Here is a 22,191-nt window from a genome sequence, read left to right on the forward strand (position 1 = left end):
AGACTCTCCAACACGCGCAGACACTCTCAGTGCAAACTCACGCGCCACCGTCCGCCGAACCCCTAACCTAGCGGAGATCGCAGAACCATGAGGGGCCCCTCTTCCTCATCCTCTGTCTCTGACGGCACCAACCGTTCATGGCTTGCGCAGGGACTGCTCGCCGGAGCGGCTGTAGCAGCTGCGGCCGTAGCGTACACGGTGATATCCAGGCGCCGATCCGCAAGGTTACTGAGCCACGTGGTGGGGATCATACCGGCTCGTTTCGCTTCCTCCAGATTTCCAGGCAAACCTCTGGTCCCAATCCTCGGCAAACCCATGATCCAGGTTCTTGTGATCGTTTTTCTTCTTCTTTTTTCTTTCAAGTTCATTTTTTTTTAGTTTACTTAAATTGTTGCATTATATGAACGCAATGTTAATGAAAGAAAAAAGAGAACTTGATTAATCATTTCAAAGGTTGTTTAATTGTGTGGTGTGGTGGAGAGAGACTAGTCGGGATTTTGGGTATCAATTCTTTTGCGTTTCAAGTGTTTGAACTTTTGACAATGAGAAGTTTTCTTCTTCATCTTCTTTATTTTCTTTTTCAATGTCTTTGACAAATGGAGGAAAACTGTAAACAATAGCATGGAAGTAGAATGTGTAATCATTTTTGGTATAAACTGGGCAGATGCTACGATCATTTGCTTAACTATCTTTCTGTGCCTTGTAGAGGACGTGGGAAAGAGCAAAACTTGCAACCACGCTGGACCAACTTGGTACTTCCAGCAGTCAACCTCATATGTTTTATTTGTCAAAATGATAAGTTCTGTGTTATTAAGTGGTGATTTGTTGACCAAAAAGTTCTTAAATTTTCTCTTCTACTAGTTGTGGCTACGGATAATGAGAAAATAGCAGAGTGCTGTTTGGGGTTTGGAGCTGATGTGATAATGACATCAGATACTTGCAGAAATGGTAAGAGCCATGGTTCACAATATTTCTATTTTACTGATTGTTAGTAAACTTGAATTATTTTTTAAGTTTCTTATAAATGTCTGATGATCTGAAGGAACTGAACGCTGCAATGAGGCCCTCCAAAAGTTCAAAAAGAAATTTGATATTGTTGTTAACATTCAGGGAGATGAGCCTCTTATAGAGCCCGAGATAATAGATGGGGTTGTCAAGGCCCTGCAAGTAAGTTCTTTATCCTCTCATGTTAGTTACCGTTCTGCTCCTTCAAGATGAATATGTTATGAAATCACACTTTTTAACAGTCATTTATTGATATTCTGTTCTCTTTTCAACTCATATTGTTTTGTGAACTAGAATGATGAGTCTATGGCGATCAAATAGTCCAAATCATTATGTGGCTGGCTATAGATTTTATTCTTTAGACTTTAGGTTCATTTGTTTTTTTGGTTCTGAATGTAATTGATCGTTTCTTCCCCTTTTTGTTTGATTACTGTTATAGGCTGCCCCTGATGCTGTATTTAGCACTGCAGCTACTTCTTTGAAACCTGAAGATGCATCCGATCCCAATCGGGTGAAATGCGTGGTGGACAGTCATGGTTATGCAATATATTTTTCGAGGGGCTTGATCCCATGCAATAAGTAAGTTTTACTATAGATTTTAGCATATCTGCAATATAACATAACATCGTCACCAACTTGATAAATTTTCATGTACACAACAACACAGGTCAGCCAAGGTCAATCCACGTTTTCCATATCTACTTCATCTTGGTATCCAGGTATCAGCATATCTTTATGTTACAGCACTTGTGAGCCTTAATATGTAATGTATCTCCTACTTGTTGCCAACCAGTTATGCCATTCTTGTGTCTTACCAGAGCTATGATGCAAAGTTCTTGAGGAAATATCCGGAGCTTGCACCTACTCCATTACAACTGGAAGAAGATTTGGAGCAGCTTAAAGTCCTTGAGAATGGATATAAGATGAAGGTATTGCTTGGTCATAAGACTCTTCTATGTATTTCGATCAATCTTATTTCATTTGATAAGTTCTTTTTCTCTCTCCTTATCAGTGAGCTGCTAAATAAGGCATCAGAATCTGAGTATAGTTAGATCACAAACAATCCGATGTTGGGTGGTTTTTCATTTATATAGATGGACTGGTATTTTGAAAAAATATTTATTTCGAACTCATGATTACCTCTCACAGGTGATCAAGGTTGATCATGAGGCTCACGGTGTTGATACTCCAGAAGATGTGGAGAAGATAGAATCATTCATGCGGGAAAGAAATCTGTCCTAGGACCTGCTTTTGGAAGTGGAAAAAGCGTTATTCGGGCATAAAAACTTAAAAGTACTTTTGAATCGCAAAAGCACTTTCTTGGATCGTATAAGTGCTTTCTAGAAAGAGAGTGTCTTCATGCTGCATTGTTTTATTCTTTCTTACTGATGATTCAGTTTTGTCTTCCATTGCAGACATATACTGATAGTAGATACTACTATATACAAGAATTCATTTACTTCCAAGAATCTTTTTGTTCGGTGTGATTGATCCATAACAATATTTGGCAAAAATGTATCTCTTGTTTGTTTTCTAAATAAAATGTATATGTTCTGTTATCAGTACAAGAAACCCTGAAGCTTTACTCTGGAGCATTTACTGCATGCAGGGTTGTCACCCATCAACCTTTCAGAATCCCCATGCTTGTCAAATTTGAGGCCAAATTTGATAATCTTGTGAGCCCAAATTTGATTACATAATATAAAAATTCAGTCAACAGCTGTTCAGGTGTGTATTCTAATATCTAACCAACAATTTGATTGTTGATCATTCATAAATTAATTATCACAATTCTGTGAGTTGGTTTCATGGTCTCTGGAAAATTCTCCTAATTCACCATTACGACGCATTAAATATGCTATGTCACCCCAACCACCAAGCTTCCCTTTGTAGTAAAGCTGCAGTATTGTTGGCCAGTTAGAATACTTTTGTATCCCCTCCATAACTACATTGTCTGAAAGAACGTCGAAAGTTCCAAATTTGACCTTCTCTTTATTCAAAATGTGAACAGCCAATCTGCTAACTTTACATTTGGGCTCCCCGGTGGCTCCTTTCATAAAAAGCATGACTCCATTAGAGTCAATCAGCTGGTGCATCCGCCTTTTCGAGGCATCATCAAGGCCAGTTGTGCTTGAATTTGCTCTTGCTCCTGGAAAGATCCATTTTCTTTTGCTAACTCTTGGACTGTCTCAAGGCTAGGTTCTCTGGGCTTAGCTGACCCAACAACCCTAGCAACTTTATTGGCCAAACTAGAAGGATTTGCACCTTCTAATGTATCAGTGACCTTTCCATCCTAACCAAAAAAAAAAAAGCACAAACAAAAAATAACGAAGAGAAGAACGAGATACAGAACAATGAGAGAATTGATAAAGGTTTATAACATAAAGCTTCTTCTTCTTTTTTTATGAGCTGCGGGGGGGGAACATAAAGCTTCTTTTAATATCTGATATTCACTTCATATTCCATGTCATTGTCCTCAGATCCTAGTCCTTCTCCAGTCACTCAAACAAACAAAGTGATCCTATTGAACTTCTACCACCCACTCTCACACTCACATTTTGAGTTTGGCATGATAACCTGAGCCTACTAATAAATGCGTTTCTGGATTATAAAAGCATTTTCGAAGAGAAACAGTCCTTCTCCTCCATCCTTTTATTCTTTCATACTTTATGATTCAGGTTTGTCTTCCATTGTAGACTAATACATATATACATATATAGAAGAATTCTTTTATTTCCAAGAATTTTGTTCGGTGAGATTGATCCATAACAATAATTGGCAGAAATGAATGTCTTGTTTGTTTTCTAAGTAGAACGTACATCTTCTGTTACTAATACAAGAAAGCCTGAAGCTTACTCTGCAGCAATTACTGCATGCATGTTTTACCCATCCACCTTTCACAACCCCAAGCTTGTCATTTGAATTTGAAACCTCGACTCTGAGAAAAAATACATACCAATGTCCTATGAGGAACTCTTGGTTTTAACTTCTTTCCAACACCTTTTTTATGCTGTGTATGCTCTCTTCATTTTTCCTCATCAGTCAGCAAGTCGCACTAAGTTTCAGTAAAGATAAACATGATCACTGTACATGTGGGCGGTCATGTTCAAAGATTGAATCATTGCTTCTCCTTTCTTGTTGAAATTGAATACAGAGATTCCACCGTTGTTCACATCAATGGCACGAAATCTGAACCATCAACAGCATTGTCAGGATACCAACATTGCATTTTTCTTGATATTTAAACTGCATTGCCGACAACATACCTCTCGGGGCCTAGCCCTAAAGCTGTGCAGATCAGTGCCCTCAAAATTGATTTGTGAGTGATGACTAAAACATGTTCTCCCTGATACATCAGAAAGATATTTGTTTACACATCTTTTATATTATCTAAAATTAGCGTCAACAAACAAAATTTGTATCATGATAGCAAGAAACGATGTCATGTCTCACAGGTGTTAACAAGATCTCCTTCCAAGCCTCTCTGGCTGTTCCCCATAGTTCTCTTACAGGATAGATTCCATTCACATAAAAATTAGCAGGGTCCTCTCTCCACGTTGCATACTCCTTTGGATATCTCTGCTTGGCATCCTCTGCCTCCAAATTCTGAACGTGGTTTAGTATGATTCTAGAATGCATGAATTCGGAACGAATTAAAACCAGGAAGTAAAACACGAGCAAACTGACCATTTTTCATGCCTTCAAGGAAAAACAGATGAGCCTCCTTCAGCGAGTCGAGGAAAACGAGCGGCTCCTCCCTCCCTTGCCATATAATTTCAGCAGTGGACTGCATCAGAATTCGGAAACCCACAATTAAAATCTGCTTTGAAATTAAATGCAATAAGGTCCATAACATACTTCAGAAAGATGTTCAACTTCAAACCTTGGCCCGAGATATTGGACTCGAATAACACTGATCAAAATGCATCTTTGCAATGGCTTTTCTGCACCTCTCTGCTTGCATCACTCCAGTTTCTGTCAGGACAGATTGGTTTGAGCTTCCCTGTACATACATCCAGGGTTAAGCTTCAAAGAACAGCTCAATATTTTCTATATGAAAGGAGAAAAAATAATTCAGCACATTTGATATGCCTAATACAGATGCATAATCTAGAGCAGGAAAAAAAAACCAACTTAAATTCCTTTTATCATAGTTAATTAATTAATTAAGCAACTAACCTGAACTCTACTTTCTTCATTCCAAGAGCTAAGGCCATGCCGGACAAGAGTTACCTTCTTTGATGAAGCGATTGACTTATTATCTGTAAGTGATGTTGTTGCTCTTGTGAAGTCAAATGCACCACCAGTCATAGCAGCATCATTCTCAGATTTTTCTTGGATAACAAAACAAAAATGACAGAAAACTATGAACAACCCATCAATCTTTTCAAAATAAAGAATTTGAATTCTGAAGCCATCCAGAGGCACCTTTCTGTGGGAATTGAATGAGAAATTGAAATAAGAAAAGAAAAAAAGAAGGAGATAGAATTGGTGAACTTACCAAAGGTTTGAGCCACATCTGAGCTAGAACTTGAGCATCGAATTCCAAGTGTAACAGAAGAAGAAAGATCGGTCTTGAGCTTTGGATCTGTTCTATTTCTATAGTGAGATATGGAGATTGGAGATAGAGCAGAGCTGAAACTAAGAATTCCACAAACCATCTTCTTTGACAGCTTGGGGTTCCAGAGATGTTTGTGTGTCACTGTTCCTCAGTTCGACATAACTTCTATTTGGTTGTGGGGATGGTTCCAACGGCATCCAGAGAAATTTTAGTTGTGGTCATTATGGTGCATCACGGATATCATAAGGTTGATGCTGGCCGTTAGATGATATTAGTGTGTTATCTGATTGGATGGTCAGAATTGATTGGACTGGTGCGGAGTAAATCTCTCTTTACCCTTTGGAGTAGGTGGAAATCTGCTTTGAATTGGATTTTTAAACCACTGTTTGTAAATAATAACCACCAACATGCGTCAAAAAGACACTAAAGACAATGAGACAAGTCATATATATGAATCTGAGAGAAATATAAGAGGTGGCACTGGCAGTTGGTTATAGTTTCCGTTGAACAATTCTCAAAGAAAAAGAAAATTATGAAAAAGACTTTTCCATTCATCCAAACAGTCCTTCAGGTACTGAACACTAGAGCATATTACGTTCAACTTTTTTTCTTTTTTTTTTACACTGGGGAAAGATCAAATGAAAACAACAAAATTAAGGTTTTACAACAAACAGAGGATTGAGAACAGTGTAAAGAGTGTAGAGAATAAGCAGAAAATATAATGTTGCTGCAATGATGCCAGCAACAAGAGCTCCTGTTACATGATTGCAGAACTTGTGGACTTGTCCACAGATGGGCAGCCAGCCAGCATGAGTGTTCCCTTTCTTGCCCACTTGAGCTATTGCCAAGGCTGCTGACATGCTTGAAGTAAGTAACAAAGCCACAACCTGTGCAAAATTGTTCAAATCGGAAAAAAGGACCTCAATATCAGTTCATCATATGAAAAAAATACATAGAAATATGAAATAAAAATGCAAAAAATAGAAAGAAAAATGCTTTCTTTACCACATCTAGAATGATGACCATGCGCCAAAGCGAACCCTTTGAAGCAAGAAACAGAATCATAAGGTTGTATCCACTTACAATTGCTTCCACAATCACAAAGTACCTTTGCCATGAGCAAACACATTTAAAAATCATAAAATAAAATGATTAGAACATGATTATGAGGAAAAGGGTTGATTAGAAACTAGATTAAATTTACATGAAAGCAGGCGAATTGCTGTATTTGGCCTTGAATGTTAAGTTCAAGACATTGGCAGAGTCATGGCTTGTGACCATAACTATGGTGGCAGACAGAGTTGCAGCCAAAGCTAGCAGCCTTAGCAGAAAGGTGAAGATCTTCCTAATCTTAGTCATGGAGATCAAATGAGGAAGGAAATAATCCGATGTTTCAGGCTTCAGCTAATAAAATTAGAAGGGTATATAGAGCAAGAGATGTTTAGGGTGTTAGGAGGACAGATAGAGGGTGGGGCACTTGTTTTCTTTGTATTTCTTTATAGCAGAAAGGGTTTGGTTACCTACAAATTTATGAAGATTTTGATCTTAATAACGAGCCAATTAAACATGTACAGAGCAAAAGGGTGTTTCCAGATTTAACCACGTGGTTTAAGATTAAGACTCTCATTAATTAGTGGCTTCTATAAGCAGTTTCTGTGCATTGCAGGCAGATTCTGGCAACTGATAATATAACTAGTTATGAGGGTAGTTGAAGGTCGATTTCCACAGAGACAATACAATATAGCTAGCCATATTATACATCCATGGAATTTTTGTGTATACACATAGACAGATGCATGCGCGCCATATGATCATTCTTCTCATATTGCATGTTACATTTATTCATATTGATTGTATGATATATTGACTCTCAAAATATGGACATTATTTTGAATTTATGATGAATGAATTTTTATAAGGATGATTGTAGTGCATGTCATGCCATATATGTTTCTTTTTAAAGATAAGGAAACTCCAAAACAGATTCAATTAAGAGTCATGACATGTTTACATCAAAAAATTGTGCTATAAAACACTATTGTAGCATTATTTATCAATTAAACTATAATTGATAAATAATAATTAAACTATAATCACATGTATGCGTTGTACTAAAGAAATAATAATTAAAATATAATTATCAATTAAAGTAATTAAATAAGGTTAAGATATAACTTAATTACAAATATTAAAAGAAATAAACTAATTTTGTTTATATAAAAAAGGTGACCTTTCCTGACGCAATTCGTCTGAGTAGATCTTTCCCCTCAGTTTTTTCCTAATTTTTTTTTTATAAAAATAGTATAGCCGCATGGCTTTACTTTTTTGACACATGGCGCCTCGCCGCTGGGCGTGTACTTTTTATATATTTATATATCGTATAGCCGAGCGGCTATACCCGGTTGTTAAAATTAATTTTTTATAAATCGTATAGCTGACCGGCTATACTCGTTTTTCCTAATTTAAAAAAAAATATAGTATAGCCGCCCAGCAGTACTAGTTTTTTCCTTATTTTTCAAAAAATAGTATAGCCGCTCAGCCTTACTGTTTTGACACATGACACCTAGGCACGGGCGGGTCCTTTTTATATATAAAAAGAAATAGTATAGCCAATCGGCTATACTTGGTTTTTTCCTAATTTTTTTATATAAAAATAGTACAGCCGATTGGCTTTACTTGTTGGACACGTGCGCCTAGCCGATGGGCGGGTTGTTTTTATATATTTATAAATAGTATAGCCGCACGGCTGTACTCATTTGACATGTGGCGCCTAGGCTCTGGGCGGGTCTTTATATATATATAGTATAGCCGAACGGCTATAACAATTTTTTTAAAAAATTTATAAACCGGCAAATTTCGTCGGCATAGAAGTGTAACGAACTCTTGTCAGGAGAGGTTTTTTTAATTATTTAATTTTGAAAATATAAAATTGGTTTCTTTACTTATTTTTTTTGGCCAACTTCGTTAATTTAATATATGTAATTAAGTAATATTTTAGCCTTTTTGAATTACTTTAATTAGTCATTATGTTTTAATTATTATTTTTTTAGTAAATATTTTAATATATTAAAGACAATTAAATTTCTCTAGAGCCCAAGAGCCGCACGACTATACTCTTTATATATATAGTGAGATTTTTTTTTCTTTGATTTTCATTTATCAATAAGAGTTGTTTAGAGCATTATCCATTACTATTAGGTCATTACGCAAGTCTCTATTGTCCCCTTTTGATTTTTACTTTTCCAGAGTTATTACTTGTATAAAGATTTTAGCACTTTCACGTTTAATAATGTATTATACACGTATGTACGTATTTTTCAATAATACATCTGTGTTCTACAAATGTCTTAAAGACTCGGTAAAGTTCATGTTTTACAATAATATAGATGAAATATCACTGCATTAATTAAGACTTGTTACATTATAGAAATAGTTTTATTGGCAGAAAAAAAAATAGAATCCAAATTCTCACAATTTTTTTGTTATTGTTTTGGTTGCTCTTCTCTTTGGCTTGAACCGCCTCTATGTACTGAAGACAGGAAGCAACGGCTGCAAAAAATAAGACGATCCATACCCGCAAGTGCTAGTAAAACGACAGTTCTCTCTCTTTTTTCTATTTTCAAACCTCGCAACCTCACCTCTTTCGAAGCTCCTCTGAACCTGAACAGTGAAAAGCTCTGCTAGGGTTTTGCTCACTTGCAAACGCACCGTTCAGTCGGGCACAAAGAACCGAACCAGACCTAGGGTTTCGAATTCCGATCCGCAACCACATTCATGGACGAGGAGCCCGAGTACGACGACCAGCAGTACAACGACGACGACGAAGATGAAATCACGCAGGAGGACGCCTGGGCCGTCATCTCAGCCTACTTCGAAGAGAAGGGTTTGGTGCGCCAACAGCTCGACTCATTCGACGAGTTCATTCAGAACACAATGCAGGAAATTGTCGATGAGTCGGCCGATATCGAGATTCGCCCCGAGTCGCAGCACAACCCGGGCCACCAGCCTGATTTCGCCGAGGTAGATTGTCCTTTGTTCAATCCTATGTGAGATTGAGCTTCGTGGTTTCCATGAATTTAGGGCTAACAGTTAGCGTATGAAAACTAAAATTTATAAGTATATTGCGAGCTAGGTTTCCTTCTCACATTTGTGTATTTTTAGGAAATTAAAGTAGAATTTTGAGCATATTTGGTGGTTATGTTCTTTGGCTCTTTAATACTGTTGGGTTGGATTGCAGACTACATATAGGATTAAGTTCGGTCAGATTTATTTGAGTAAGCCCATGATGACCGAGTCCGATGGAGAAACTGCAACCTTATTTCCCAAAGCTGCCAGGTTGAGAAATCTAACGTACTCAGCACCCTTGTATGTGGATGTCTCAAAGAGCATTGTAAAGAAAGGACATGATGGTGAAGAAGTCACCGAAACTCAGGATTTCACCAAAGTATTCATTGGAAAGGTGTGTAATGCGAACATTTTAGTAATGATGTATGGATTCAACATTGTTAACAAATTCATTCAATTGCTGTATATTATCAGGTTCCTATAATGCTTCGGTCTAGTTATTGCACGTTGTACCAGAATTCCGAAAAAGATTTAACAGAGCTGGGAGAGTGTCCATATGATCAAGGTGGATATTTTATTATAAATGGGAGTGAAAAGGTTCTGATTGCCCAAGAGAAGATGAGCACCAATCATGTCTACGTGTTCAAAAAGAGGCAGCCTAACAAGTATGCCTATGTGGCGGAAGTTCGGTCTATGGCGGAGTCCCAAAACAGACCGCCCAGTACAATGTTTGTGCGGATGCTTGCTCGGACTAGTTCTAAAGGGGTAATGAATTTGATTGTGGCAATTTTGTTGTTTTGTTTATGTTGTATGTTTTATTTATATGGATTTTGTTTGCGGGCATTTATATTATTGCAGGGTTCTTCTGGACAATACATCCGTGCTACTCTTCCATACATTCGAGCTGAAATTCCTATTATTATTGTGTTCCGAGCTCTCGGGTTTGTTGCTGATAAAGACATATTAGAGCATATATGTTATGACTTCTCTGATACTCAGATGATGGAGTTGCTTAGACCTTCTCTGGAAGAAGCATTTGTGATTCAAAATCAACAGGTGTCTCTCTCTGTCGATTTATTTTGCGGAGTTTACAGATGTCTCGATTCCCTTATAGTCAAATGGTATATTATTCTCTCCTGTTGCAGGTTGCACTCGACTATATTGGAAAAAGAGGTGCAACTGTTGGTGTTAGTAGAGAAAAGAGGATCAAGTATGTGTTATCTTTGTAAATTTGCAGGGCCTCAAGATGTTTTGCATAACCTTCTGTAGTGCTCATGAGATTATTATCTTATGCATCGTATGCACAGGTATGCAAAAGAGATCCTTCAAAAGGAAATGCTTCCACATGTTGGTGTTGGAGAATTTTGTGAGACAAAGAAAGCTTACTATTTTGGGTAGGTTTTACTTGTAGGACACGCATTAGCATTAGGGTGGCTTCTGAATTGTGTACTGAATACATGCTGTTTCTTGTACCAGATATATCATTCACAGGCTTCTACTGTGTGCACTTGGTCGGAGGGCAGAAGATGATAGGGATCATTATGGCAACAAGAGGCTGGATCTTGCTGGTCCCTTACTGGGAGGCTTGTTTCGAATGGTTTGTTTTCTGGTGGAAATTGGAGGTTATATGAAATTTGTTTTGTCATTATTTGGTTGACCATAGAATTGTATATGCAAGTGCAGTTATTCAGGAAGTTGACTAGGGATGTGAGAGGTTATGTGCAAAAGGTTCCTTACATGAACTCTGACTTATTTAAGTTGCTGTAATTATTATATTTGGGTTTATACCTACACAATCCATGCATGGTGCAGTGTGTTGATAATGGAAAGGAACTTAACCTGCAATTTGCCATCAAAGCTAAAACAATCACTAGTGGCCTCAAATATTCACTTGCTACTGGGAACTGGGGGCAAGCAAATGCAGCTGGTACAAGGGCTGGAGTGTCACAGGTACTTTTAGCATTTTTCTTTTAAGTTCTGCTGTTGAGTTTGGCAGTTATAATTCCATCATGCTTTGGTCAGGTTGTTTAAATGTGGGGTGGGTTTGCATTGGTCGATTTAAGCTTATCAATTGTATAAAATCATGTACCAAATTCATTAATTTGGAATTCAAATTTTTTTAACAGGTGTTAAATCGTTTGACATATGCGTCCACCTTGTCACACTTGAGAAGGCTAAATTCTCCCATAGGGCGTGAAGGTAAAACTACTTTCTGGCTTCTTCTGTGTATTGTATAGTTAAGGTTCACCTGTAAGGCCTTTGGATTGCAAATACAAGTATCATCTGTTCAATAAGGTGAAAAGCTTTTGGCGTCGTTTCTTGCCCCTGAAATCATCATGTTGCTACCTACATGTGGCTTGTCATTGTGAATTTCTCCTCCTTCCCTTTAATTGAGGTTTCTTTTATCAGGGAAATTGGCCAAACCACGGCAGTTGCATAACTCACAGTGGGGGATGATGTGCCCAGCTGAAACACCTGAAGGACAAGTGAGTATTGTGTGTTAAATTTCTGAATGCGTAAGTTACTTTGAGAAACCCTTTCTTTCTGTATGTGGCACCTAAGTATTTATCTGGCTGTTATACCAGGCATGTGGACTTGTAAAGAATCTTGCGTTGATGGTATACATCACAGTAGGATCAGCTGCATATCCAATATTGGAATTTTTGGAAGAATGGGGCACAGAGAATTTTGAGGTTTGTACTAGTAGTTCTAATGAATGTTGACTTTCTATTTTCATTCATTATTTTGACAATCTTCTTTAAATTGATTGTAGGAAATTTCCCCTGCAGTTATTCCCCAAGCCACGAAAATTTTTGTTAATGGCTGTTGGGTTGGTATACATCGTGATCCTGAAATGTTGGTGAAAACATTAAGAAAGCTAAGGCGACGGGTCAGTATCCATTTTATTTTATTTTTTTATTAAAATTTAATTTTGGGTAGATGTCACACCAAAGGAACAAACTGCAATAGTTGAAACATTGGATTTTATAAGTAGTCCGAGTCTTCTTAGATTACCCCATTTCTGTATCTTTTTTTTTCTCTTCATATTATTGTGCTTTGTTCTTACCTGCCCAATCTTCCTAATGCAATGCAATTTGGGTCCATAAGCGTTCTGACTTGTGAAATCCCACGTGTTAATGTCACATTAAACGTTATAGATGCTGATTACTATGTACTTCTACAGGTTGATGTCAATACTGAAGTTGGGGTTGTCAGAGATATCCGTCTTAAAGAATTGCGGATATATACTGATTATGGCCGTTGCAGTCGTCCATTATTCATTGTGGACAAACAAAGGCTTCTCATAAAGAAGAAAGATATTCATGCATTACAGCAGAGGGTTAGCTAGCTGAAATCTTCAACTAATTTTTTTTGGACTTCCAGTGTTTACAGGAATCTACCCTTATGTTTTCAGGAAAACCCTGAAGATGGTGGCTGGCATGACCTTGTAGCAAAGGGATTTATAGAATATATTGATACGGAAGAAGAGGAGACTACAATGATTTCCATGACAATTAATGTGAGTAGTTCTCGTTGGAAAAAATGCATCATGATTTTATTCTGGATTAAAAACAGACCTGTAGAACCCGTAGGGCATTGATGATCTCAATTTCTAAAAACTTGTACCCAGGATCTTGTACAAGCAAGGCTCAATCCTGAAGAGGCATATTCTGACACCTACACTCATTGTGAAATTCATCCATCGCTTATTTTGGGTGTTTGTGCTTCAATTATACCATTTCCCGATCATAATCAGGTAAATTTGTCATGCAAGTGAATTTATGTGTTTGATATCTTATTCATTTGTTATTCCATCTACTTATTTGTTTGTTGTGATCAGTCTCCACGTAATACGTATCAATCTGCTATGGGCAAGCAAGCAATGGGAATTTACGTCACCAATTATCAGTTCCGAATGGTATGATTAGGTTCCTGCTATTGTAATTATGTATTCTCTATTTTCTTTTCGTGAATGTTACAGTTGATTAGAAACTATGGTAAGTTACTTCTTGTTGTTTCACTCAGGATACACTGGCGTATGTTCTGTACTACCCTCAGAAGCCCCTTGTCACTACACGAGCCATGGAGCATCTTCATTTCAGGCAGCTTCCAGCTGGCATCGTAAATATTTAACTTTGTTTTACATGTTTCTCTTTTTTCTTCATTTCAGGCAGCCTCCAGCTGGCATCACCAAATGTTCAATTTCCCCCCTGAACATTTTTGAAGTCAATTAAGGATATGAACTAATTTTTCCCCACCGCCTAAATCATTGACATTTCATCCAAATTTTAGTTAAAAAATAATTAAAAACATAAAAAAAACTATAATATAAAATATAAAACACAAAAATTAATTTAAAACTAAGATTAACTCTTCTCACCCGCAGCCTGCCACCCCCTCCCATCCGCCATCATCCACACATCACCTCTCTCTCACTATCTCACGCACATACACACTCCCAACCAAAACAAATTATCCCACCCCAAAAATCCACTCTACACACCCACTATATTTTCAATTTCTTTATTTTTTCTCTTCCAATCACCATGTACATGCAAATCTGGGAGTCAGATTCAACCGCAATTTTTTTTCCCAGCCCCTGCCTCCAGCATTAGTACACCACTGCATTTCAAGCCACCAGCCCCCCTGTCCCCTTGTCTAAAATAAAGCAAAAAACACAAAAAAGGGTTTACATAATTTTTTATATTTTTAAAAACCAGTAGCCCCTCTCCACCCAGCCACCTCCTCCAATGGCAACAACCCACCAGCCACCTCCAACCAATTTAAAGTGGGAAATTACTAATTTGCCCTCATATTTAACGGTAAATTGGATGAAATGTTGATGATTTAGACAGTAAGGTGGACATTGGCGAAAAAAATTACTTTGTATCCTTAACTGACTAAGAAAAAGTACAGTGGGGAAATTGAAAATTTGGTGATGGTTCTGGGGGCAATTTGGCAGTTTAAGTTTTCTAATTTAGTCTGCTAATGATTCCTTTTCTTTGTTCCATTCTGCATCAGAATGCTATTGTTGCCATTTCTTGCTATTCTGGTTATAACCAGGAAGATTCTGTCATTATGAATCAGTCCTCTATAGACCGTGGATTCTTCCGGTCAATATTCTTCCGCTCTTATAGGTCAGTTTATCTCTAACTGGTATTCTGAGTACATGTAATTATATTTTTCTACAATGTATTAACTTCCTGTCACAGGGACGAGGAGAAAAAGATGGGGACCCTTGTCAAAGAGGATTTCGGGCGTCCAGACAGAGCAAATACCATGGTGAGAGTTTTATTTTTTAGTTTATGTGTCTGATGCTGTGCCGGTATAAGTGTTGGATGCTATACTAAGATTTGATTTTACAGGGCATGCGGCATGGTTCTTACGACAAGTTGGATGATGATGGTCTTGCACCTCCTGTAAGTATATGTGAATTTGTTTTTCAATGATTTTCTGTCCACCTATCCTGTGAAACAAATTTTATCTAATCAAGTTCTCATTGATATGATCTTAGGGAACTAGGGTTTCAGGTGAAGATGTTATCATAGGAAAGACCACTCCCATGGCTCAGGATGAGGCACAAGGGCAAGCTGCTTCACGATACACACGGCGTGACCATAGCATAAGCTTACGCCACAGTGAAACAGGGATTGTGGATCAGGTTAGCTTTATGTGAAATGACTTCTCTTCTTTTATTTATTTATTTATTTATTTTTAAAACAGATTCTGTTGTGCTTTCTTACAAAGCTGAACCTGCTCTGTGCCATATAATAGGTTCTACTGACGACTAATGCTGATGGGTTGAGGTTTGTGAAAGTAAGGGTGAGATCTGTCCGGATACCACAGATTGGTGATAAATTTAGCAGTAGACATGGACAGAAGGGGACAGTGGGTATGACTTATACACAAGAAGACATGCCATGGACTGTGGAAGGGGTCACCCCTGATATTATTGTGAACCCACATGCTATTCCTTCTCGAATGACCATTGGTCAGCTTATTGAGTGTATCATGGGGAAGGTTGCAGCTCACATGGGGAAGGAAGGAGATGCAACTCCCTTTACGGATGTGACTGTGAGTTGCACTTGCTCTTGAAACATGCCTCTGTAAATTTCTTATAGAATTTCTTACTTGTACCTGTCATAACAAATTGCAGCCAATTCTTTGTTGTGGGATTTTGGAGATTCTCATCTATTACGATTTTTTTGTTAGGTGGACAATATTAGCAGAGCTCTTCACAGCTGTGGGTATCAAATGCGTGGGTTTGAGACCATGTATAACGGCCACACAGGCAGGCGGCTTAGTGCTATGATATTCCTTGGCCCCACATATTACCAGAGGCTGAAGCATATGGTTGATGACAAGATCCATTCCCGTGGGCGGGGTCCAGTACAGATCCTCACAAGGCAGCCTGCTGAGGGACGATCTCGTGATGGTGGTCTGCGATTCGGAGAAATGGAACGAGATTGCATGATTGCTCATGGCGCTGCTCATTTTCTGAAAGAGAGATTGTTCGACCAGAGTGATGCATATAGGGTTCATGTCTGTGAGCGTTGTGGGTTAATAGCTATTGCAAATCTCAAGAAGAATTCATTTGAGTGCAGAGGTTGCAAGAATAAAACTGACATTGTTCAGGTGAATATTTCTACTTCTCTGGTGTATTCCAGACCTCTTCTCTCTCTCTCTCTCTCTCTCTCTCTCTCTCTCTCGTGTGGAGAGGTTAATGCTAACCCACTTTTACATTATGCATATGTAGGTATACATTCCCTATGCTTGCAAGCTGCTCTTCCAAGAGCTTATGTCCATGGCTATAGCACCAAGAATGCTCACAAAGGACATCAAGCCCGCCAAAGACCAAAAGAAGAAAGGAGCCTGATATGTATATATACATATGCATATGATTGATGGCAAAAAAGACCTCCATTTTCTGAAGTTTCGGTATGCTGCAGCTAAGTCAGAACAACTCCTTTGAAAAAAAAGCATGAAGTTGAGGATTGGAGGCTGTAAATCGTGCCACAATAAAAACATGCTGGAGACTACTCCAAGAGTGGGAGACCGAATCAGAAGATTGGTCAGTTCCTATTAATTTCGATTGAGTATATGGCACAAAGTCTTGCATCGGTTCAGCTGTAGTATTTCCGTGAGGTAGTTTTGTTTTCTTCTCATTTCACGTGAAGAGGATAGGGATTTGTAATAACTTGAACTGTAATTGATTGTATTTATCAAATATAGATAAATCCATACGCCACATTTTAGTTGTAGTGTGCTTTCCTAAGTTGTTGTCAAAGCGGAATTCTGTTATCCGTTTCGGTGGTTGGTAAGACAAAAGCATATTAATCTTATGAATTATCAGATTCAGATCTATATTGTAAAAGTTCCTCCAATAATATTTTCATGTGGACGGAGATTTCACAAATAGGTTAAATTTTATACAAACTAAAAAATATCAATATTGAATGTGTTTGAAATAACTAGTTGTAGTATATTTGAAATAATAATTTGTTTCTTCCTTTTCTGGCCTAAATCAATCTTAGCATATATGAATTCTAATTATTTGAACAACCAATTTTAACTTATAACTTCATCTAATAAATTCTTGGATTTAGCAAAGGACCCATTAGTGTAGTTGTTTAGAGTATATACTCCCTCAGGCAAGATCTTGTGTTTGAGTCCTAATAAATCCTTTGATTTAGCAAAGGACTTACTAGTGTAGTTGTTTAGAGTATATACTCCCTCAGGTAAGGTCCTAGGTTCGAATTCTAGCATCCATGTAGTGTGTGTGAGTTTATATTATCGTCCCTCTCAATAGGAAAGGTACTAAAAAAATTCCTTAGATTTGAAATCAATAAATAGGGTTACTGTCGTCCAAAAAAAATATATAGGGTTACAAACGAGCGAGCCCATACAGTCTACAGCTCAACATTTGGTCCAATTTGGGTTCACCATTTCAGGCCCACCTTAGGCCTATTAGAACTAACCAAAAATCTTAGGCCTGCAACATAAACGACAGCGTTTCGAGACATGTCAAGTAGTTGTCTGCAACCCCCCGCCGTGCGTGCGTGCTGGAGACAGAGACGGAGACGGAGACAGCGACAGAGAGGAGGATGGAGAGCACAGTGGAAGTAGACAAAGGGCCAGTCCCGGAGCACCAATCCATCGCTGCTGCCCAACCACCACCCTCCCCTTCCGGTCAGTCTCTTCCCATTGTATGACCGCATAATAACAAACAACATCAACTTTAATATCAATCAGAGACTCTGTTATGTTCAATTCTCGAGTGCTATGTGCTTCGTTTTATTTGGGGTTTCTCTTATACTTAGAAAGGCGTTGTGTTGTTAATTTTATTTTTTGTTTAAGGTTGCCCACTGGACAACTCACTTGTCTTGCTTTGTTATTTGTCTCAAAATTTTCCAACTTTCTATGTTGGCAACTTTATCATCAAACGATTTATAGATTAGGGGCTGAGCAGGAATAGGAATGAATCAGGGATAGTTTGGGTTATGATGCATTGCTAATTTGCTACCATACCAGCATAAATAATTATTGGATCCAAACTATCAGATCAGATCCCATGGCTACCTTATTGGAACCGCTGAATTACTAAATGTTGATCTTTAGATTCCTCAGAAGAATGATCCATAGTTAGAGCCTTTCATCTCAGCTTTTACACATAGTGAAAGGTTTTTTTTGATCTGATGAGCTAGCTAATTGTGATGCAGAAATAGCTCAAATGGTTTGTGGTTCTTGCCGTCGCCTGCTTAAATATTCACGAGGAGCCAGACATGTTCAATGCTCATGCTGTCAGACAGTCAACTTTGTGCTAGAAGGTTCTTCTCTCTTCCTCTTTCACTTGGATACTTGGTGTACCTAGTAAGCAACGTTCGTTCTCAGTCTCATTCTCTCCTCTTTTTCCTTCTCCAAAATTGTTGTAGGTTTTCTTTCTTCCTGTTATCTTGTGATGATACTGTACGCTAGGCGCAAGTATTGCCAAAATTTGATAACAATGTAATGTAAAAGGAGAAAGAGAGACTGCAGTTGCAACTTCATTCAAAGAAGCAGTGCATGACCCCAAATAATCTGCGATCTATAACTAACATTAAATATAGAATTTGTGCAATACCTGATCCTTTGAGTTGATTAGGGTGATGCAATCAATTATTTTTCTTGTAAAAATTGTTATGCAATTTTGAAGGTCCCTATGCAGTGTGCAATAGTTCAGCACTAAACCACAAGTGCCGATGGACTTAAAATCGGGTCATCGTTATGCAATTACTGTCATGATGATGGCACTATGTTCTATTTTTTAACCCATTCTTCTTTTATCAGCTGATCAGGTTGGACAAGTTAAATGTGGTAGTTGTGCAGTGTTGCTGATGTATCCATATGGAGCTTCATCCGTCAGGTGTTCCTCTTGCCAGTTTGTGACAGAAATTGGAGTAAGTAAACAATTACATGGCTTGCTTCATATTTATAGACGTCATGTTGTTCTTTCATTGGTAATAGTTATTATTATAAGGGAGAATAATAAGAAGGCACTTTTAAAACAAAATGTATTGTCAGTTGTATATAGTTGTTGTAAATAGATCAGAATGCAATTGCTTGTGTTTCATATGTATGACTGGATGTGAAATGTTTTTATCTGTAGGAACACAACAAGCGTCCTCCATGGTCTGTTCAACAGGGGCAACCCCCTGCCAATCCTGTTCATTAAACTGCTTATGTGAGGCATGCCTAGAAACTATAGAGAGGAAAATTTGTGACTAATTTTAAACATTTTGCACATGTAGCATGTAATAATGTGGTACTGTATATGAAATTCAACTTTACACCTGTTGCAGAAACATGTACCGTATCATATTGCAAGAATTATTAAACGAAACATCCTTTAGGGGGAAAGAGTAAATGGAGACTTGAGCTCAAACAGTTGAATATAAATTCAATCATCAGCCGGATGTCCTCGTCACTCTCCAGAAATGAGCCAAGAGTCTTTCTCAGAACACCGAAAGTTCTGTCATCCTGAGTTTATAAACGGAAAATGTGGTTTTGAGACTTGTTTGCATATACATGGAGATATCAGTACAAGCTTCTTCTGTTTAGCAATTTTATCAGTACAAGCCTTCTCATGCTCAGATATCAGACTCCTTTCTTTGTTGCCCGACATAACATCAACCCATCAGAAATTTTTGGTGTATTCGATTTCACTATAAGGAGGAGTAAAGGAGTTTTGTTGCTTACTCAGTTTTTCATATCGTGTGTATAGCCGAAAGGTCCAAATTCATGCTGCGAATGGAGATGGCCAGTTTAGGTTGCTGAACTTAGAAAACTAATCTCAGTACAACAATACATGTACTGACATCTCTATATTGAAATTATCATTATCAATCATCATCTCCATTGTGATGATCACTTCAACAAAAATGTTTAAACTGAGTCCATAATGTGCTGCTGTTGTAATTATATTCTCCGTACCATATGGAAATCTGTGGAACCAAACGCATCAACACTTTGCAAAACCTGTGCATGGATTTTAAAATTCATTAATCAATTAGAAAAGCAATTGAGATACTAACATTAGGAATTCAAAATTTGTTTTTAATGTGTGTAATTCATGTTTTCTAACTTTCGTCTGAGCTAATCTCCAAGTTCACAGAGCCTATGAAGTCTGTTAAAACATTGAGACAAGAAAGAAAAAAATATATATGTTTGTAGATTCTCTATTTTATGACATAATATCTATTCATTATATGTCATATTGAAAACAGCTCGTATGTTAGATTTCTCTAGCCAAGTTATTTTGGTGTTTGCATGAAGTATAATCAATTTTTAATAATATAGCTAGTTATTTGTTTATGGGATCATAGATGTCATTCCTTCTAACTTCTTTGACATCATCACTCTTTTTTTTTTTCTTTTTGTATTTAACAATGTAATTACATAGAAACATAGAGCAAGCTTGAAGAAGGATGAAGAAATTGGTATGCTTTTGAAATTTTTTTTTTTAATAGAAGCAATAGTCTAACTATTTTATTGGTAAGTGATATCCTCCTCCCTCCCTCTAATCTTATTTTAGGGACAAAAAAAATGCGCTTGCAACTTCTCTATTTACATATATTCATTTTTTTTCTCTCTTATAATACATATGTATTTGTTTTTAACTTCTTTGACATCATCACCCTTTTTTTTTCTTTTTGTATTTAACAATGTAATTGCATGGAAATAAGAAGCAAGACTGAAGAATCAGAGTTCGAAGATTCCTAGGATGAAGAAATAACAAAGGAAAAACTTAGGAGTTTTATTGGTATGCTTTTGAATTTTCCATTTTTATTTTAATACAAGCGATAGTCTAACCTACAAGTAGAGGTGAGTTTCTCACACACACTATCAATGTGCTATGGGAGTTCAAACCTAAAACCAATGATATGCAAGTCAAAGCCCTTTTTCACTAGGCTAGACCCCATTAATTTTTTATTATGTTTAAAAAAGGATAAAAATGTGACAGCAACTTCTCTATTTACATAGAGTCATTTATTCTCTCTTATGACATAATATCTATGTATTTGTTGTTATTCTATGTAACGTGCTCACAATATTGATTTTTGGGTTTAATCATCTTCATTTATTCATTGTCTTTAAAAAAATAATAACAATAAATAATTATTTTTATTGCTTTTATTATATTTAACAATGGATCAACAAATTGCACATAAGTGAATGTAAGTATTGTTTACATGTGGGTGAGCATATTTCCCAACTATGCCCTTACAAGTACGATGCCCCAAAGAATGCAACTCTTGGTGAGGGTTGTATGGTTGTTTGTATTATTTGTTGCTGTCTCCTTTAGAGACTCATGTTGTGTTGATTGTGACCTAAGCATAGGATGTGCAATTCTCAAGGATTGTCCAATATGTGGGAAGCAAGGTAAACACTTGCCTTTGATTTGCTCGAAATGTGAGGGGAAACATAATCCTCCGGCTTTTACTTGCTACCATGATACGGTTCTTTTTCTTCAAACTAATGTCCATTGAAATGGTACTAGGACTCTAGAGTTAAAGAAAAAGTTTGAAGACTGTCTACATGGTGTTTTGTTTTTATCCCAAATGAATTGCAATTTGTAGCACATTTATTATATTCTTGTCCTTGAAAATGTGAGAACCCATCTATTTAGAAAATGTCTCAAGTAAAAGGTGGTTTTTATCTCAAGTTCTCAACATTTTTCTTCTCTTATGGGGTTAGTATTCTTTATTTTAATTAGAAGACTTGGTAAACAACCATGCAAAGTAATTGATGCGGAAGCATGTTCATTCTAATCTTACAACTTTACAATGCATTCGAACCGTCAAATATACTTGGAACCCTTTAGGGGAAGGGAGATATCACTGAAGCCAAAAGGGGTTAAAAACATCATCGAACTTGACTTTCCGGGTTGCATTTCTGATCTGCTTGACAAGATTGATATCCATTGATGAGACAGGCCACGACCTCTGCTCAAAGTATTGATATGAAAGTCGGGAATCAAAACCAGTCAAAACTAGCGCAAACTTGAAAAGAAAAGGAAAAAG

The 22,191-nt window shown here is 37.3% G+C and overlaps 5 protein-coding genes across 5 annotated transcripts; 3 read left to right on the top strand and 2 right to left on the bottom strand.

Annotated features, from left to right (window-relative positions):
* Window positions 1-87: 87 nt before the first annotated feature.
* Window positions 88-2,567, top strand: LOC110766762 (3-deoxy-manno-octulosonate cytidylyltransferase, mitochondrial-like). The gene is made up of 8 exons (XM_021970125.2): window positions 88-324; window positions 707-752; window positions 862-948; window positions 1,043-1,167; window positions 1,445-1,584; window positions 1,673-1,724; window positions 1,824-1,934; window positions 2,155-2,567. Exons 1-8 carry the CDS (start codon window positions 88-90, stop codon window positions 2,245-2,247), a joined length of 891 nt encoding a protein of 296 aa, XP_021825817.2. The 3' UTR covers window positions 2,248-2,567.
* A 1,151-nt stretch (window positions 2,568-3,718) lies between these two features.
* On the bottom strand, window positions 3,719-5,770 carry LOC110766763 (putative 2-carboxy-D-arabinitol-1-phosphatase). The gene is made up of 7 exons (XM_021970126.2): window positions 5,507-5,770; window positions 5,185-5,339; window positions 4,889-5,008; window positions 4,693-4,792; window positions 4,459-4,598; window positions 4,272-4,351; window positions 3,719-4,194 (listed from the first exon to the last, which is right to left on the bottom strand). The coding sequence occupies exons 1-7, from the start codon at window positions 5,664-5,666 to the stop codon at window positions 4,068-4,070; spliced, it is 882 nt and encodes a 293-aa protein (XP_021825818.1). The 5' UTR covers window positions 5,667-5,770; the 3' UTR covers window positions 3,719-4,067.
* Window positions 5,771-6,054: 284 nt separating this feature from the next.
* On the bottom strand, window positions 6,055-7,273 carry LOC110766814 (CASP-like protein 1C3). The gene is made up of 3 exons (XM_021970204.2): window positions 6,771-7,273; window positions 6,572-6,674; window positions 6,055-6,453 (listed from the first exon to the last, which is right to left on the bottom strand). The coding sequence occupies exons 1-3, from the start codon at window positions 6,923-6,925 to the stop codon at window positions 6,220-6,222; spliced, it is 492 nt and encodes a 163-aa protein (XP_021825896.1). The 5' UTR covers window positions 6,926-7,273; the 3' UTR covers window positions 6,055-6,219.
* Window positions 7,274-9,054: 1,781 nt separating this feature from the next.
* Window positions 9,055-16,996, top strand: NRPB2 (DNA-directed RNA polymerase family protein). Its single transcript, XM_021970104.2, has 25 exons — window positions 9,055-9,586; window positions 9,804-10,025; window positions 10,106-10,396; window positions 10,490-10,687; window positions 10,777-10,841; window positions 10,939-11,025; window positions 11,108-11,228; window positions 11,315-11,359; window positions 11,444-11,581; window positions 11,758-11,830; window positions 12,041-12,117; window positions 12,217-12,324; window positions 12,405-12,521; window positions 12,816-12,971; window positions 13,047-13,151; window positions 13,263-13,388; window positions 13,473-13,550; window positions 13,658-13,753; window positions 14,654-14,769; window positions 14,845-14,914; window positions 14,998-15,051; window positions 15,147-15,293; window positions 15,407-15,706; window positions 15,845-16,267; window positions 16,389-16,996. The coding sequence occupies exons 1-25, from the start codon at window positions 9,341-9,343 to the stop codon at window positions 16,506-16,508; spliced, it is 3,579 nt and encodes a 1,192-aa protein (XP_021825796.1). The 5' UTR covers window positions 9,055-9,340; the 3' UTR covers window positions 16,509-16,996.
* A 664-nt stretch (window positions 16,997-17,660) lies between these two features.
* On the top strand, window positions 17,661-19,473 carry LOC110766802 (protein LOL2). Its single transcript, XM_021970183.2, has 4 exons — window positions 17,661-17,821; window positions 18,352-18,459; window positions 18,959-19,068; window positions 19,278-19,473. Exons 1-4 carry the CDS (start codon window positions 17,737-17,739, stop codon window positions 19,341-19,343), a joined length of 369 nt encoding a protein of 122 aa, XP_021825875.1. The 5' UTR covers window positions 17,661-17,736; the 3' UTR covers window positions 19,344-19,473.
* Window positions 19,474-22,191: the final 2,718 nt, after the last annotated feature.

Source organism: Prunus avium, chromosome 4, assembly GCF_965620075.1.
Source record: "Prunus avium chromosome 4, drPruAviu1.hap1.1, whole genome shotgun sequence".
NCBI lineage: Eukaryota > Viridiplantae > Streptophyta > Magnoliopsida > Rosales > Rosaceae > Prunus > Prunus avium.

Bases quoted from the DNA above. Each gene is read 5' to 3' on its own strand.
- LOC110766762 (XM_021970125.2), top strand. From the start codon at position 88: ATGAGGGGCCCCTCTTCCTCATCCTCTGTCTCTGACGGCACCAACCGT. The intron at 1,585-1,672 runs GTAAGTTTTACT...ACAACAACACAG, and splicing joins GGCTTGATCCCATGCAATAA to GTCAGCCAAGGTCAATCCAC. The intron at 1,725-1,823 runs GTATCAGCATAT...GTGTCTTACCAG, and splicing joins TACTTCATCTTGGTATCCAG to AGCTATGATGCAAAGTTCTT.
- LOC110766763 (XM_021970126.2), bottom strand. From the start codon at position 5,666: ATGGTTTGTGGAATTCTTAGTTTCAGCTCTGCTCTATCTCCAATCTCC. The intron at 4,793-4,888 runs GTTTGAAGTTGA...ATTCTGATGCAG, and splicing joins GTCCAATATCTCGGGCCAAG to TCCACTGCTGAAATTATATG. The intron at 4,195-4,271 runs GTATGTTGTCGG...TTGATGGTTCAG, and splicing joins TTAGGGCTAGGCCCCGAGAG to ATTTCGTGCCATTGATGTGA.
- LOC110766814 (XM_021970204.2), bottom strand. From the start codon at position 6,925: ATGACTAAGATTAGGAAGATCTTCACCTTTCTGCTAAGGCTGCTAGCT. The intron at 6,675-6,770 runs GTAAATTTAATC...CTCATGGCAAAG, and splicing joins AGCAATTCGCCTGCTTTCAT to GTACTTTGTGATTGTGGAAG. The intron at 6,454-6,571 runs GTAAAGAAAGCA...AATTTTGCACAG, and splicing joins TGGTCATCATTCTAGATGTG to GTTGTGGCTTTGTTACTTAC.
- NRPB2 (XM_021970104.2), top strand. From the start codon at position 9,341: ATGGACGAGGAGCCCGAGTACGACGACCAGCAGTACAACGACGACGAC. The intron at 12,972-13,046 runs GTTAGCTAGCTG...TTATGTTTTCAG, and splicing joins TTCATGCATTACAGCAGAGG to GAAAACCCTGAAGATGGTGG. The intron at 15,707-15,844 runs GTGAGTTGCACT...TTTTTTTGTTAG, and splicing joins CTCCCTTTACGGATGTGACT to GTGGACAATATTAGCAGAGC.
- LOC110766802 (XM_021970183.2), top strand. From the start codon at position 17,737: ATGGAGAGCACAGTGGAAGTAGACAAAGGGCCAGTCCCGGAGCACCAA. The intron at 17,822-18,351 runs GTCAGTCTCTTC...ATTGTGATGCAG, and splicing joins ACCACCACCCTCCCCTTCCG to AAATAGCTCAAATGGTTTGT. The intron at 19,069-19,277 runs GTAAGTAAACAA...TTTTATCTGTAG, and splicing joins AGTTTGTGACAGAAATTGGA to GAACACAACAAGCGTCCTCC.